The following is a 15,959-nucleotide window of genomic DNA, read 5'->3' on the forward strand; positions in this document are numbered from 1 at the left end:
GTTGCCTGGCATCTTCCTGGGAGGGGCCTGAGTCCAGGACCACGGAGAGAAACTGGCCTGGCCGCGGGTGGGGAGGGGCACCCGCCTGCTGGGACCTGGCCTGCCTGCAGGCGCAGTCACGTCCCTGACAGGGGTGGGGAGCCTGCAGTGACATGCCCGAGTGGGGGGTCAAAAGTTCCCGCCCCCCACCCCCCACCCCTGAGGAAGGGCTGCAGAGGGTATGGGCCCCCCGGGTGGTAAGGGGGGCCGTGCAGTGTGCCCCCCTCAGCAGGTGTCCTTGAGGCTACCCAGAGGTGCCCAGGCAGGGTGCCCTGGGCACGGAGGACCTGATGGTCACTCAGCGCTCTGTGACCAGGGCGAGGTGGGACATGCTGCAGGGAGTGGCCCAGCCCCACCACGGACGCTCCCGGCTGGTGCTTCTGCTCTGGGCGACCCTGAGTCCCCGAGACCACCTTGCTGGCTCCTGCTGACGTCACTGGGGGCTAAGGTGGCTCTGGCCAGCCGGCTGCCCCGGGGGGCCTGCCCCTGCCCTTGGCGGCCCAGGCTGAGCCCCCTCCTCACCCTCCCAGCTGGGGGGTAGGGCCTGGACCGCAGACCTCGGGTGCGTGCCACCTGCACAGCTGTTGGACCCCGGACGCCAGCTCTCGGGGGTCTCCTGCCCCAGATGCAGCCGGGCTCAGCCCGAGGGAAGCTCGCCAGCCTCCAAGGAAAACGCTGTGGCTTCACTGAGACGTCCACCCCCGAACTCAAGTCCCGCAAACGAAAGGGGCACCTTTGAGACTGTCGGGTGCGGGCCGGCGTTAAGCTGAGGTTTCAGGAATGTCGAGGGGGTGGTGGCTTTGGGTTCCGCGGCGGCCGAACGGAGGCCTCGCTGTGGACCCCCGCCTCTCAGGTGGGAGCCCGACCGCGTGCGGGGCGGGGGCAGGACGGCCGGTGTCCTCCTGGGGCTGGGCTGCCCCCTCCACCCCCAAGGGCTCTCCTCCGACGGGCGGACAGGGCGGCGGCGGGGTAGCTCCACCTGCTCCTGGCCGTGCTGCTCACACCTCGTTTCTCTCTTCCTTTCCTGCCGTCTCTGACTGGGTTTTTTGGCCACACCCGCGGCAGGTGGAAGCTCCCCGGCCAGGGTTTGAGCCTGGGCCGCAGCAGTAGCCCGGGTCGCAGCAGTGACAGCGCTGGACCCTGAAACCACTGTGCCACCAGGAACTCAGCCTTCTCTGGTTTCAACGAGCGTTTGACATGATGCCACCCCCTTGCGTCTCCCAGGGAGCAGGTGCGCTTCTTTTGAGATACGGGGGCTTGTTCTGCAGAGCAGGGCTCCTTCCGCAACCTCCTTCCACCCACCGTGAGTGCCCGGGCGCCCAGGCCCTGCCCACTTCACTAGCTGGACCACTGGACCTTCGCTGGCCTGGCCGTCTTACCAGTTTTCAATAGGAATGAGCAAAACTAGAGGGTCTCTAACTGTGTGTGTCCAGAAACCTGGCAGAACATCGAGGACCCGCCTCCACTCGCCCGTTCAAGGCCGTGCCGGCCCCCGACTCGGGTCTCCGGCCCTTGCTGGACGCTCCATCATCACAGCCACGGGTGTGAGCGCCTCGTCTGGACCCCGCTCCTCACCGCTGGGCCCGCGAACCCCAAACCCAAGCCGGGCAACTTGAAGCATGCCTCCCGGGCGGGGCCCCGTCCACAGCGCAACAGCTGCCTCTGCCTCTGCTCCTGCGGGCGCCTCCTCCCCTTGGGCAGCTGGAGCCCGGGTGCCAGAGGGGGACACGTGCGGGCAGAATGCTGGGAGACGGTCACCTGCTGGCCCAGCCCCCCAAGGCTATCCTACCCCTGTCGCCCCCTTAAGGGCCCCAAGCTTTCCCCACCCGGACCAGCTGCCCCCTCCTGTCCCCCTGCTGCCCGCTGCCTTTGGGCTTGTGGACACTCGGGGAGGGGGTGGGCGGGGGAGACCAGGCTGCCAGGGTCGGGGAGGAGCTGGCTGTGTGGCCTGGGCTCCAGAAGGAGAGGCTGGCCTGGGCCACCTTCCTCCCTCAGGGCAGGCCACTCCAGCAGCTGTGTTGTCCTGAGCCACCCCCACCCCAGGGGCTGTGCTGGCCCTTTCCCGGCTGGCCTCTCGGGGTGCTCTCGGGGAGCAGAGCCTCAGCCCAGAACAAACTCAGGTGACTTTGTCCCAGCCAGGCACACCCCTGTCCCCTGTGCCCCTTCCCCGGGCACGACTGGGCCCCAGAGCTGGGCCGCTCACCAGGGAGCCCTGGACACTGGAGCCCCCAACCCCGTCACCCCACTTGCTTGGGGGAGGGCCCAGGCCAGCAGCCTTTCCTCGGGGGTGGGGGCTTCCCTGTGGGGTCCGGGTGGGTGGGGGCCCACAGTAAGAGTTTCTAGCCTTGGAACCGGGTGGCGGGGGCAGGCCTGGCCCGAGTGCGAAGCCGCTGGGGGGGTGTGTCACAGCGCCGCCCCGTCTGCAGAGCACGTCCATTTAATACAAGCTTCCAGCACTGAGCAGGCACATCCCGGCACAAACAGGCACAGGGGACCCGCGGAGACGCCCAGAGTCCCTCCCTCGGCAGGAGGCGGCCTGGGTGGTTGTGCTTCAGGTCTTGGGTTGAAAGGGCTGCGGGAGATCCGCATAAAAACAGGCGAAAGGTCCGCGTCTGGTCGCGGGGCCCCTCTGGGGTCTCCTGGCGCGCCTGGCCTGGGCGAGGGGCTCTGCCAAGCTCCCCATTTCCTCTGGGAAGTGCTCCCCTCGCCGCCCGACCTGGGCCAGACCCTCACAGCTGAGCCGGCGGAGGACGTGTGGGGGGAGGGGGGGCCCCGCGTGGGAACACGCCCGTCGGGTGGTCTAGGCCAGCCCCTCCCTGCACCTTGGCCCGGCTCGGTCACGGTCACGAGTTGCGGTGCATTTGTGTAAAGGGACATGGATTGTGTGGACTTGTAAAAACAGGTCTAAAAAGGCTCCCGACCAGCGTCCCGTGGTGCCCGGGGCCGCTGCGCCCCTCACCCCGGCCGAGGCCCACTCCCTCCGGTCGGATCGGGAGCAGCGCCGGGGGGGTGGGCGGCCCGGGCCCTGTGACGGTCCGCAGGCTCGTGCATCCCGCGGCTCGGCCGGGCAGGGCCCCTGGCTGCTCAGAGCTGCGTCTCGTCCCGCGTCTCCGGGTTGCAGGAGGCCAGCTTGTTGCTGCAGCTGCTCTTCCGGCTCTGGGAGCCGCTGGCCACGTGGGCCAAGGGGTCGGAGCGGATGAGATACCTGCGGGGAGGCGGGAGGATCCCGAGGCCGCCTCCGCCCGGGGGCGTGGGCGCGCGGACGGCGGTGTGGACATGCGGTGGGTGGGGACGTGGTACCTACACGATGTCGTTGGGCTCCAGCCGCGTGTCGGGTGGGGGGTTGATGAGCACGTAGGAGAGGGTGTTCTGGTGGTCATTCATCTCGTCTGCGGAGGAGACAGGGCCCGGCAGGTGGTCACCGCTCGGCCCCTGCCCACCTCCGCCCACCTCCGCCCCGCAGGGCCCGGAAGAGCTGCTGGCTGCGGTCCGGCGGCAGAACCTCCAGGCCTTTCCAGCCGAGCAGCCCTCCGCCGGGAGGGGCGGCCAGGCCGGTCCCCCGAACCACACTCCCTGCAGCGTGCTCGGCTGAGCCGCCAGCACCTTACCGTGTGGTCACCCTGAACCGAGGCCTGGAGCACCCCCATCCCCTGCTCGAACCTGCACATCTGCACGTGTGCAGACGCTGGCACAGACATACACCTGCCCACACAGCCCAGCCCTCGGCGCGTCCCCCCACCCCCGCCCAAGGCCGCCCCGGTCTCCCCTCACCCTGGACTTGGCCTCTTCTTCCCAAGCCACCCCGCGGGAGGCCCTTGGGTGCACGCAGAGCCCTGCTGCCTGTCATGGGGACATGGGGACAGCCCCGTGTCTGGCTCATGGGGTGGCTGTGGGACGCGACCCGCAGGGGTACAAATGGGTTCTGGGGAACCCCTAATCGCCTCATAGGTGTCTCTGGCCAAATACAGGGACAGGGCTGGCCACTGCCCAGCAGTGAGCCGCAGTCACTGGCAGGGGATGAGTGGCTCGTGGCCTAGGTTTACCCATCCGCCGACCTCTGCAGGCCCTGCCCGACCCTGAGCCAGGACGGACACGGGGGAAGGGGGTTCTCCAGGAGTCGGGCCCTGGGCGGCCTCTGTTCCTGGCTCCTCCCACTTCCCTGCCTGTCCGTGTACCTAGTGACAGAATCTTCTGGAAAGCTGGGGCAGTTGCTGGTTGGCCAGCCAAGCAGGGGCGGGGGGCTGCATCTCGCTTCCCTGAATCCATGGAACTGGCCGTGGATTCAGGGTCCCCACAGTGGCAGGTGGAGCCCAGCATGCTGGGGGGCAGGCGGGGGCACAGGCTGGGACTTGGGGGCTGACAGACATCAGCGGGTGCCAGCCTCGTGTCCAGGCCCGGCAGCCAGGCACTGACCGCCCCGCCCCTCCCACTGCATGCGGTGGGTCGTGCTGCCCGAGGTGCGGCCGATCCCGAGCCAGGTTGGGTCAGGCTGGAGGCCGTGCTGTGCGGGCTGGCGGCAGGGCCCGGGGGATGCAGGTGGGAGGGGGGCGGCTCCTGAGGCTCCTGGGGACCCCGCACCCCTGACCACAGCCCTCAGCAGGGTGGCCGTGTGGAAGCAGGCTTGGTCCGAAGGCGGCAAATGGAGAGGTGGGCACAGGCCAGGGCCGTGGCCACAGCTCAGCTCCCCCGGGGCGGGGCCGGGCCTCTGCGTGCGGGTGGGAGTGGCAGCTCCCTGGCCCTGCTTCTCGCCTGGGTAGACGGACCCCGGGCCCTCCTAGCTCCGGTCAGGCCCAGCTTTGTGCTTCCGGGGGCTGGGCTGAGGCGGGGGGCGTGGGCCCGGGGCTCGGGGCGGGGGTCAGTCTCAAGGCCCTGACCTCCATTTCCCCAGGATGGGCCGGCGTCCCCGCGACTGCTGTGCCCTGGTGAGCACCTTGGGTGGGGGCAGGGCTGGCGATGGCTCTCCTGGCTAATGACCAAGGGAGTGCCAGCCCACCCACTCCCTCCCCCACGGCATTCCAGGCCTTACAGTGGGGGGCTCCTCCCTAACCTGCAGATCAGCCTCCCAGCCGGCCCTGGGCGCCCACATGCCCTGCCTGCCCAGCCCCGCTCTCCCTATGAGTTGAGGTGACTAGATGCGCCCCCAGGCGGCTGTGAGGAAGGGGCTGGGGGCGTCTCCTGTGCAGGCAGCCAGAGGGGCTCGTGATGGCACCCTCCCCAGGGGGATCCCCCAGCCCACAGGATCAGCCTCTCTTCTGGTTTTATGTCCTGGCCCAGGCACCTCGCAACACCCACACACGGTGGGGGCTCAGCACCCCCCCCAGTGAGTCCCAGGGACCCTGTGGGTGAGGCCACCGGCCCGGGAGCCCTGGTGGGAAGCAGGGGTGCAAGTGGGCGCAGGGATGGGGTGACGCAGCCGTCCTTCACGGCAGCTCCAGGCTCAGGCTCGGGCTGGCAGGTCTCCCACGAACGCGGGCGCGGGAAGTGGAAAAGCACGAGGACCCCAGAGGTGCCTGGGCGTTGCCCGCAGGGGCCGAGCTGGGCCGGCTCCCAGCAGCTCCCTTGGCTGTGACTCTCGGGGCTCCTCGCCCCTGGGCCTGGGCTGCCCCCCGACGGCTCCCTCCATCCTCAGAAACAGTCCCGCGGAGCTAGGCCGTCAGCTTCGGGGTCCCCTGTGCCCCGGGGGCCTGGCCGTGCAGGCTCCGACCTCCCCGGGTGCCAGGAGCCCGCAGGGGAGGAAGGGGTTCTGGCATCGAGGCCTGTGTGCCCTGTTGGGGTCTTGGGGCAGGTCTGCAGGGTGTCGTCTTGGAAGAACTGGGGGCCCAGGTAGGCCCTGTACCCCAGAGCCTCATCGGCTTTGCCTCAACTGAAGAGGGAGTCTCCCTCTTGAAGCCCCAGCTGAGGCGCGGATGTCAGCGGTCACCTGGCTCAGGGGGCCCGCAAAGGCTCAGGGGGTGGGCGTGCAGGCCCAGGACCCCAGGCCCAGCCCAGGCCTCACCCTGCTCCAGCAGGCAGGGGCGCGGGCACCGCGGCCTGGGGCCGGCCGTCCGGGTGCTTCCCGAGAGCTGGGTGGGCTCCCAGGGGCCGGCTGCAGGCGGACTGCGTGCCCAGAGCAGGCTTCCTCCTCCTAGACAACCGCCCGGGGAGGCAGGACGGGGCTCCTGGGGGCAGGTCCCGGGCGGAGGCGGGAAGCCAAGGTGGCCGGCGGGGAGCACAGAGGCCCTGCCTGCGGGACCCTCTCTCTTGGCTTGTCCTGCCTGTCTGCCTGGTGTGGGCGGGTGGCTGCCAGGCTGAGCGTCGGCGAGGGGTGGGCCGGCCCCTTGGCCAGCCTCCGGCCACCGGAGCACAATTACCTTGCAAATATCCCAAGTTTACCCGATTCATGACGTCACTGGCTGTTAAATTTGCTACATCCTCTACAGACACACAGGAAGAGGGGCAGACAGAAACAGAGAGAGAAATCAGCAAAGCAGCAGAGGCGCCTCGGCGGCGGGGGGGGCAGCTGCACGCGGAGCGGCCAGCTAGGGGCCAGCCTGTCCTGACCAGAAGTCGCCGCCCTGTCTGCCAAGCTCTGCTGGGGACAGGCGGGGGTCGCAGAGGCCGAGGCGGGTGCAGGGGGCGGGTGCCCGCTCTGGGGGTCGGATGGGCAGGCATCTCTGACTGCCAGCATGCCCTCCGCTCAGAGCCTCAGCAGGAGCTCCGCCGGGAAAGGGGTGACAGCACCCACTGGGGAAGGGACACAGGGGACACAGGTGAATGATGTGGCTGGTGCGGCAGGGAGGGGCTGAGCGGTTCTCCTGGGCTGCCCCTCCCGCCAGGTGTGCACAGCCAGCAGATGGCGGAGCCAAGCCACCTGATCCCACTTGGAGGGGGGCTCACGGTCCCTGACCCACCGGGTGGGTGACAGACGCCAGGGCGGGGAGAGGGGCGCCCATGCAGGGCAGAGCCAGGCCTGGGAAGGTGGACAGGGGACCCGAGAAGGAAGCCAGCCCAGGATGTGGATGAGGCCAGGCGACGGAGGGGGGGGGGGGGGGCGCTTGGACCGCGCCAGCTGAGGGAGAGGCCTCGGGCCTCTGGCCCAGTCACGGCAGCGCAGCCTGTACATGGTCAAGGTTACAAACATCTCCCCAAGACAAGCTGCAGGGAAAGTCTGCCCGTGAAGACAAAGGCCCTGGCGGTGTCCCCCCCGAACTCGCAGGAATGGGGTGGCCGTGCCCAGGAGCAGCGGTGGGGGCCCCGGGGCCTGGGAGTGCCTCGGCACTGGGCCGTTGGACCTGTGGCCCCCTGACCTGCCCCCGAGCCCTGGCTGCTGGGGGGGCTCTGGGTCTCCGTGCCACATCCCCGCTCCTGCTCCGCACGGGGACCCAGCGGGCCTTGGACTGGCCCGAGGTGGCCCGTCTGTGCCCCACCGAGGCCTGTGTCCTCGGCCGCCCCCTCCCCCACCCCCTCCTCCAGGGCTCAGCCCGCCCCAGGCCTTTACTGCACAGGCGGGGAAGCTGAGGCCTTAGCAGAGGCTCAGCCCCTCCCGGGGTCCCGGCTCGGACCGGTCGGCCTTACCGTAGCCGGTGGTGGGCAGCCCCAGGTGCTTCATGCGGTTCTTGACCAGCTCGGACAGCTCCTGCCGCTCCGAGCGCCGGTACAGGCTGAGCCGCTGCTGGCTGATCCACTCGGCCGCCGCCTTCCCCGAGGGCCGGGAGCCCTTGCGGCTCAGCCTCCGCGCCCACGGCAGGCTCTTGCGCCGCAGGAGCGGGTGCTCGGCCGGGTCACCGCCCGCCGCGTGCTTGCCGTGGGCACTGCCGCCACCGGTACCCACCCGCGCGCCCCAGGACCCCTTCACGTCCCGCGTGTCCTCGCCATCCTCCACGCTCACTGAGATCTGGGACTGGCCGGGGACAAGGGGTGAGGGCCGGGGACAGAGGAGCGAGCGGGGAGGGGAGGTGACCGTCAGAGCAGCGGGGGGACAGGGTGGAGGAGGATAGTCACGGCCCCGGGGGACCTCAGCCCGGGGACGGGTGCCCTCCTCTCCAGCTGGGGCGGGGGTGGGTGCCAGGCCAGAACCCCCCTACGTGAGCCCCAGACGCCCACCCTCAGCCCTGGCTCCAGGCCTGGCCCTGATATGCTAGCGAGAGAAGCCACCCCATCCACCTCTCGGGGCCCTGGAGGCCACGCCCTCTCTGCGGCTCAGTCTCCTGGTGGGGGGGGGACATGGGGGCTGGGAGGCACCAGGGGCTTGTGGGCTGGGCAGATGCGTGGGGCTCTGGGGTGTGGAGATGGCACAGACGCGGTGGAGAAGGGGTGCCCGCCACGACAGGGCCAAGACATGACATGCAGTGGCCTGTGGGACTGGGGCACCCTGGCCTGTTTCCTGTCTGTACCGGGTGGGTGATGCCACAACCCCTCCCTGAGTGCACTGTGCCCCTCCCCTGAGGCCCGGGACTCCGCTGTGCTAGGTGAACTCACCTGGGCTCTGAGGTCGTGGGGCTGCAAAGGAAACCAGGACGGCCTGGGTACCCGCGGGCGCTCCTGCCCGGCCCCTCATAGACCCAGGACCGGTGGGCAGCCCGCCTTCTGTGGTTCCACTGGTGGCACAGGGGCCCCGCGGGGCTCTCAAGCCTCCCCTCCCCCACAGGGGTCAGAGCCACCCCAAGGATGTCCCACGTCGGGTCGTGTGCACCTGACCCCAAAGGGCCTGGCTGCCCGAGCCGCGGGAAGCAGGGCTGCCTCTGGGACCCGCCCGCCCACCTCCGAGGAGAAGACGTGGCTCTCGGTGCGGTAGATGCCGATGGGCACCTCGGCGCTGGAGGAGCACAGCTTCTGGAAGAGGCGCCCGTACGTCCGGATCCACAGGTCCTCCTCCGTGATCTTCATCTGCAACGCGGGCAGCCCTGGGCTGGCAGTGCCGCCCCTCGCCCCCAGCACCAGCCGCCCGCCCGGCCCCGCCGCCCGGGCACTTACGGCACAGAGGTAGCCGGAGCCCGGCGTGGTGTCCAGGCCGAGCAGCAGCCTGGTGATGGGGATCATGTAGTCCTTGACGAAGGACTGGGGGCGAGAGGCTGGCGTCCACACCTGCGCGGCCCCAGCCCCGCGTGCCCGGCAGACGCGCTGGGCAGCCTCTCCCGGCCGCGGTCAGCGACGGCCACGCGCATCAGGTCAAAGGGATCAGGAGGAGAGGGCGGGGCCCCCAGACGGGAACCCTGCTGCTCCCGAGCAGGCGCGGGGCCCAGAGCCACCCAGCCTCCCGGGCACCCGGGGGTTGGACGCGTAGAGGGACGCTGGCCGGGCACAGCGGGCGCCTCCCTGCCCCTCCTGCTGACCTGATAGAGCAGCGTGTCCAGCATGCTGATGCTGAAGACGCGGCCGGCGGCGAACGGCAGGCGGAACATGAAGGCCAGGTTGGAGCCGTTTTCCCGCTCCCTCTGCAGGACAGGGGGGCTCAGATTGGCTGGTGCCCACGGCCACGGCCACATGGGGCAGGGGCGGCTGGGCGGAGCAGGTGGGCGGCTCGTGTGTGTGCCGAGCCCCAGCAGACGGCCGAGCCCAGGCCGAGCACCTGCTCTGGGTCCCCCAGACACACTGGGGGCCGGGGGTGGGGGTGAGGATTCGGGGGCCCGGGCTTGGTTTAAGGCCCTGCTGTCGCCATCCTGGAATTCTTTCTTTTTTGCTCTTTAGAGTCGCACCCTCAGTATATGGAGGGTCCCAGGTTAGGGGTCCAATCGGAGCTACAGCTCCCAGCCTACGCCGCAGCAACTCCACATCCAGGCCGCAACTGCGACCTATGCCACAGCTGATGGCAACGCCGGATCCTTAACCCACTGGGCGAGGCCAGGGACCGAACCCGCAACCTCACCGATACTACTTGGGTTCTCTCAGTAATTTCATCCCAGAACTCGTGTCTGTAAGCGAAGTCGAGGGGCGGCAGCGGGCGCGGGAGCAGAAACGTGGGCTTCACAGTTTCCTCGTCCCCTGAGCACGCGGCATTTGCGACGCTCCAGGGCACAGATTCCTTAGATGTTGGGAGCATTTTCTGTGGCTGCTGGGACATGTCACCACGGGCTGGCACCAGACGTCCCACTTCCTGCTGGCAGCTTGGAGGACAACCTTCTCCGCCTCTCCCAGTTTCTAGAAGCGGACCACACCCCTGGCTCCTGGCCCCTTGGTCCTCAGGGCCACCCTCTCACAAGGCCCCTGGTGATGGTGTGGGACAATCCAGGGCCACCTCCCGTCTCAGCGCCCTCCCCAGACTCGCGCTCCACCCTACTGGTTCTGGGTTAGGATGTGGACATCTTGGGGGGGGGGCTGCTGATGAGGGCGGGCTCTGAGCCCGCGGGGTGTCACTCCTGAGGGACCAGAAGGTGCTCCAATCAGAGAGAAGGCGACACGCACAGACTCCCCAGAGCATCCTCTGCTGCTTCTGCACCAGAGGCTTCATCGCTGCAAACTTGGATGACAACGCAGCCAGACGCCCAGGCAGGGGGCCTCACCTCTGTCCCCCGTCACCAGCAGGGAGCCGAGGGCACCCCAGCAGCACGCGGCTGCTGGGAGGGAAACGACGTGTGAGCTCTGAACAGCATTGTGCTGTGCTGGAAAGAACGAGTCCCGTGAGAGCCAGGAATCGGAGCCACACGACTCCGGGCTGCATGTAGGACTCACGATGCGTTTACGAGGACGAAGAGTCTCCTGACGTCACTCAAGCTGTCAGCTTCCCTTTACGCAGAACAACTAATGGTTCAAGAAGAAAAGAACCACATCCGATCCGGGCAGGCTTCAGGAGGAGGAAGAGGCGTGACGGTCAAGAACCTTCACAGAGCTTCCCAGCTTTCTGAGCAGGGGCCCTGCGTCCACGCCGCACGCTCGGCAGCGGCCGCAGATGGGCCAGGGGCTTTAACCTGCACTCTGAGGTCACAGGGAACAGCGGGACGCAGAACACAGGTGGGCGAATTCGGAGAACGGCTCGGCCAGAGGGAGGTGGGCAGGATGCCCAGCCGGATGTCAGAGTCGCAGGCACCGAGGCTGCTGGAGCAGGAGCCCGGGTCCCGGGACAGGGATGGGGGTGGCCCAGGCCCTGGGACGTCTTGCGGAGACGGACCTGCAGGAGACAGCTCTCCCCGGCGCCAGGGGACTCTCCTGGACACGCGTTTCTCTGAACGCCGGAAACGCCTCCAAGGCTTCTTCAGCTTGAACCAGGTGGACAGGACCTGTCTTCTCCAGGTAGGACGTACACCCCAGCCTCGCCCTCCCGCCCCGCTTTCCGAAGGATCCCCTCAGCGCCTCGCCGCGCCCGCCCGGGTGGAGCGGATGCAGAAGCGACCCGGGAATCTGGGGAATCTCCTTTTCTTCATTTTCTTCTTTATCCTTCTCTCTGCTTCTTGTACTTACGATAAGTGTACACACTTTTAAAAAATACATCGCCACTGATTTCTTCAAAGAAGTGTCCCTGGCCACCCCTGTGGGAGGCCGGCCACCATCTGCTGGACCGTCCGTCTGCGGCGTCAGGGAGCCCGGACACGCCTGGGGCAGCAGAGACCTCCCGGGAGCCCCGGCCAAGTGCAGCCAGTGCATGAGCAAACGAGGACCTGGGGGCCTCCTACGGACCTGGCACTCGCGGGGAGGGCGTGACAGCGGCTCTGACCGTCCCCTGCCGGCCCCTCTCCTCAGCCCGGGGTCCCGCGTACGCCGGGTCTCCTGCCGCACGTGGACCTCAGCCCCTCACCAGCCAGGAGCAGCCTCCTGCGGTCACACATGCTGGCTGCTTCCTGACTTCTCTCCGTCATAAAACCGCAGCACTCACTTTACCATCACGAACCCCCGAGGTGGGAAGGGGGCTGCCCCCGCCCCTGGAGGCGATGCTGCTGGGGAAGGAGCAGTCGACTGGTGATGCCTGCCGCAGGGGAAGGGGTAGGAGGCAGATTCGTGGTGGAAGGAGGTGGCTGCGCATCTGATACGCTCGCGGACGGACCTGCTTCAAGCCCACCTCCCGAACAGGGGGGGGGGGCAGCTGGTTTGCTTGAGGGAAGGTGGCACGCGAGGGTCCGTGCCAGGATGTGCGCCTCGACCCCAGCTCTGTGCCGCCCATCCCTGCTCGCACTTGGGTCAGACTGGGCCTTCCAGGGCCTGAGAGTCCTCCTGAGATCCTGAGACCTGGAACCTTCCTGCTGGGGCCACGGAGCCCAGCTTCCAATTGCCTGGTTCCAGCACAGAGAGGGTAGAGGTTTAGTTCCTGGGCTGCTGAGTGGGGTCCGGTGGGCTTCACGGTGGGGGGCAGGGGTGAGCAGGCAGGATGGCCCGAGGTCTCAGGCTGCCAGCCAAGGAGCCCAGGGTTGCCACGAGCCTCTGGACAGCATCCCCTTCCTTTGTCCGTCCCCAGTCGGGGCCACGGAGCTCCAGAGCCGTCCCTTCCGTCGGCTGCTGCTGGCCAGGCCCGGCTCGGGCGGGCAGCCGTGGGGGTCCTCCTTGCTGTGGCCAGGGTTCAAACACACGGGCGCAAGCCGCTCCCTGGCAGGGCCTCAGCCCAGGTGCGCAGGGAATGGTCGCGGCTCCTCCGTGGCGACTCGCCTGCTTCCTGGTTTCGCCAGAGTGTGGCGCTCCCCCCCAACAACCGGTGCTGCCCTGGCCTGGGAGGGGCTGGGGTCCACAAACCTGCCCGGCGGCACCACCGGGCCTGTCCTGCCTGTGTCCCTGGGTTCCCGGCTGAGGCCCTTCATGGCGCCCGAGGAGCGAGAGCTGCCCTGCCGGGGACCCTCTCTGGTCCCCCGTCCCTGCCCTGCACTGGGACGAGCACGGCCCCGCCGGGCAGTGGAGAGAATAGACACGGTTCAGGCTGGGGTGTGGTGTCGGGGCTGGCGTCACCTGGGTTCCTGACGTGACAAGCAGCCCACGAGGCCAGACCTGGACCTGCCTTAGCCGACGCTGGCTGCTCCTGGCTGATGACCCTGAGGCCTCCGGGCTACACAGTCCAGGGCCTCACCCTCCTCCGCAGGCCACCGGGCCCCCCTCGCCCACCCCTCCAGCTCTGTGCAGACCTGAGCCCCTCAGCTCCGTGGCTCGGGCGCAGGGGAGGCCGGGCGGGGGCCCCTCACCTTTTCCAGTTTGGAGAGAGCCAGGGAGTAGCTGTCCTTGGCGCGAAACTGCATGAACCGCATGTTGGACGGGTGGGTGAGCTCCGTGGTGATGCTGAGGCTGGGGAAGAGCCTGGGGGAGAGGGGCCCTGGTCACAGACGTGGGGAAGGATGTGGGGGGGTCCTTGGTCTCAGATGTGGGGAGGGGTGGGGGGGGTCCCTGTCTACAGACCTGGGGAGGGATGTGTGTGGGGGGTCCCTGGTCTCAGACGTGGGGAGGGGTGGGGGATCCCTGTCTACAGACATGGGGAGGAGTGGAGGTCCCTGGTCACAGACCTGGGGAGGGATGTGGGGGGTCCTTTGTCACAGACCTGGGGAGGGATGTGGGGGGGTCCCTAGTCACAGACGTGGGGAGGGGTGGGGGGCCTGGTCACAGACGTGGGGAGGAGTGGGGGTCCCTGGTCACAGACCTGGGGAGGGGTCGTGGGGGGGTCCTTTGTCACAGACCTGGGGAGGGATGTGGGTGGGTCCTTAGTCACAGACGTGGGGAGGGGTCGTGGCGGGGGGTCCTTGGTCGCAGACGTGGGGAGGGGTCGTGGGGGGGGTCCCTGGTCACAGACGTGGGGAGGGATGTGTGGGGGGTCCCTGGTCTCAGATGTGGGGAGGGGTGGGGGTCCCTGGTCGCAGACGTGGGGGGGGTGAGAGGTCCCTGGTCGCAGACGTGGGGGGGGCCTGGTCGCAGCGGGGGAGGGTGGGGGCCTGGTCGCAGCCGGGGGAGGGTGGGGGTCCCTGTCTACAGACGTGGGGAGGGGTGGGGGGCCTGGTCGCAGCGGGGGAGGGTGGGGGCCTGGTCGCAGCGGGGGTGGGTGGGGGCCTGGTCGCCGCGGGGGTAGGGGTGGGGGGCCGGGTCGCCGCGGGGGTGGGTGGGGGGCCTGGTCGCAGCGGGGGAGGGTGGGGGGCCTGGTCGCAGCGGGGGTGGGTGGGGGCCTGGTCGCCGCGGGGTAGGGGTGGGGGCCGGGTCGCCGCGGGGGTGGCGCCGAGCCCTCACCGGAACATGGTCTGCACGTTGACGATGGTCTTGGCGTCGGCCATGTAGTCCTCCTCGGCGCTCATGGTGCTCTCCTTGTCCACCACCACCAGGTTGTCGGCGTAGATGACGCCCGACTGCAGCAGGCTGTCCAGGCTGCGGGAGACGCCCTGGCTGTGTCCGCCCGCCCTCCCGCCGCCCCGCCGCGGCTGCCCGGATGGGGGGTGCCCGTGCGGGGGACGGGCGGCGCGGGGCGGGGGCCCCTCCGTCTTACTTGTCCACGGAGCCCTCCATGTAGTAGACCATGGGGAAGCAGCAGATGGCCTCCAGGAAGTGGTGGTCGGGCCTGCGGGGACAGCAGGTGCTGGAGGCGCCCACCCCACGCCCGGCCGGGGCCCTGACCGGGGTGTGCGGGGTGGGACGGGGCCGGGCCCCAGGGCCGCAGGGGCTGCTCTCCACCCGAGGGGAGCCCGAGGCCCTGGGGCCTGACGGCCGGGCTCCGGGCGGCCAGGCCTCGGGGGTAGCGGAGCTGGCGGGGGAGGGCTCCCGGCGGGGCCCAGCAGGGCCCGGAGGGAGGAGGCTGGCATAGCGCCCAGGCCCGGGGGCGGAGGCCGCGGGGCGCTCACTTGTTGTCCAGCAGCAGCACGATGGGGTTGAGCTCCCTGCGGGGCCGGTAGTAGGCCCGCAGCGGCACGATGAAGTTGTAGAGCCCGTTGCCCGCCGTCTCGGCCGAGACGATGATCAGCTTGTTCTTGAAGCCGTAGGCCTTGGCGTCTTCGTAGCTGTTGTGCTTGCAGCCCTGCCGAGAGCACGCCGGAATCCACCAGGGCCGGTGGCCGCCGGGAGGGCGCTGCGGTCGGGTCCGCAGCCACATGGCACCGGGCGGCCAGTCCCGGGCCTCACGGGGGCCACCCGCCCGCCGCGCAGAGCAGAGCGTGAGCTGGGGCCCCTGCAGGGATCACGTCCGGGAGGGAGGGAAGGAGGGGTCTGCAGGACGGACACGTGTCTCGTGTGTATGTGTGTGTGTGTGTGTGTGTGTGTGCGCGCGCGCATGCGTGTGTACATTTTGTCAGGTGTGCCTTTTGTGTGTGTGTACGTGTACAGTTTGCTGTGTGTGCACACATTTTTGCCATGTGTGCGTGTGCACGCACACTTTCTAGCTCTGTGCACAGAGTCCTGGGTGCAAAGCAGCCGTGGGCACACCGAGTGCCCAGACCCGGTTTCCACTAAAGGGAAGCAGGGGCGGCGTAAGAACCAGGTGGGGTGGGGGGACCATGGGCTCAAAGGGGTGCACATGCTTCAGGACCACGGGGACACGTCGGGAGGGCCTGGAAGGCAGCCCCAGGGCCACCAGCAAAACCCAGAAAGTCTGCGCATCAAAACCAGCTGGATCCGGGACAAAGCCGGCGCAGCAGTGGGCACCCTCTGAACGAAACAGGGAGTCCGCGCCAGGGGCATAAACGGCTGAGAGCGTGCGCCTGGGAGATGGGGCTGTGCTTCCTCCCAGTGGAAAAGCTAACAAACAGGCAGGAATCAGGATCCTCGAACCCTCGGCTGCAGCCCACGGCTGCGGCGGGACATGCGGGCGGGCTCCGTGAAGAGCTGCTTGTTCAGCTGGTCCCCACGCGCCTCCCCGCAAATGACCCCTAACCTCAAAGGCAAAACCAGAATTTCCTCCAGCCCAGCCCCCAGCCGGCGGTGCCACCTGTACCACGTGGTCTAAGGCAGCACCACAGCGCCTCCAGGAGGACGCGCCCCTCTGGGCATCCCAGGCCCAGCAGCCCCCTCCCCATGCTCCACCAAACCGGGGAGGGGGGCGAGGAACATTCCGGATGTGGGTG

General features: G+C 68.8%; 1 protein-coding gene across 6 annotated transcripts in view; it reads right to left on the reverse strand.

Moving 5' to 3' along the window:
• Positions 1-2,457: 2,457 nt before the first annotated feature.
• Positions 2,458-15,959, reverse strand: part of KCNT1 (potassium sodium-activated channel subfamily T member 1) — a 61,754-nt gene continuing 48,252 nt past the window's right edge. For 5 of the 6 annotated variants that reach the window (XM_021081067.1, XM_005660554.3, XM_013993968.2 and 2 more), the window contains 12 exons: positions 14,745-14,917; positions 14,393-14,464; positions 14,140-14,274; positions 13,113-13,224; positions 9,351-9,452; positions 8,992-9,075; positions 8,779-8,904; positions 8,497-8,517; positions 7,594-7,918; positions 6,390-6,452; positions 3,344-3,428; positions 2,458-3,244 (listed from right to left, as the gene is read on the reverse strand). In XM_021081067.1, coding sequence (XP_020936726.1) covers positions 3,124-3,244; positions 3,344-3,428; positions 6,390-6,452; positions 7,594-7,918; positions 8,497-8,517; positions 8,779-8,904; positions 8,992-9,075; positions 9,351-9,452; positions 13,113-13,224; positions 14,140-14,274; positions 14,393-14,464; positions 14,745-14,917 — 1,419 coding nt within the window. In that variant the 3' untranslated portion in view covers positions 2,458-3,123. The remainder of the gene's footprint in view (positions 3,245-3,343; positions 3,429-6,389; positions 6,453-7,593; positions 7,919-8,496; positions 8,518-8,778; positions 8,905-8,991; positions 9,076-9,350; positions 9,453-13,112; positions 13,225-14,139; positions 14,275-14,392; positions 14,465-14,744; positions 14,918-15,959) is intronic. The other variant, XM_003353710.4, reaches the window with a different exon arrangement.

The sequence above is a fragment of the Sus scrofa genome, unplaced genomic scaffold (assembly GCF_000003025.6).
Source record: "Sus scrofa isolate TJ Tabasco breed Duroc unplaced genomic scaffold, Sscrofa11.1 Contig1206, whole genome shotgun sequence".
Classification (NCBI taxonomy): domain Eukaryota; kingdom Metazoa; phylum Chordata; class Mammalia; order Artiodactyla; family Suidae; genus Sus; species Sus scrofa.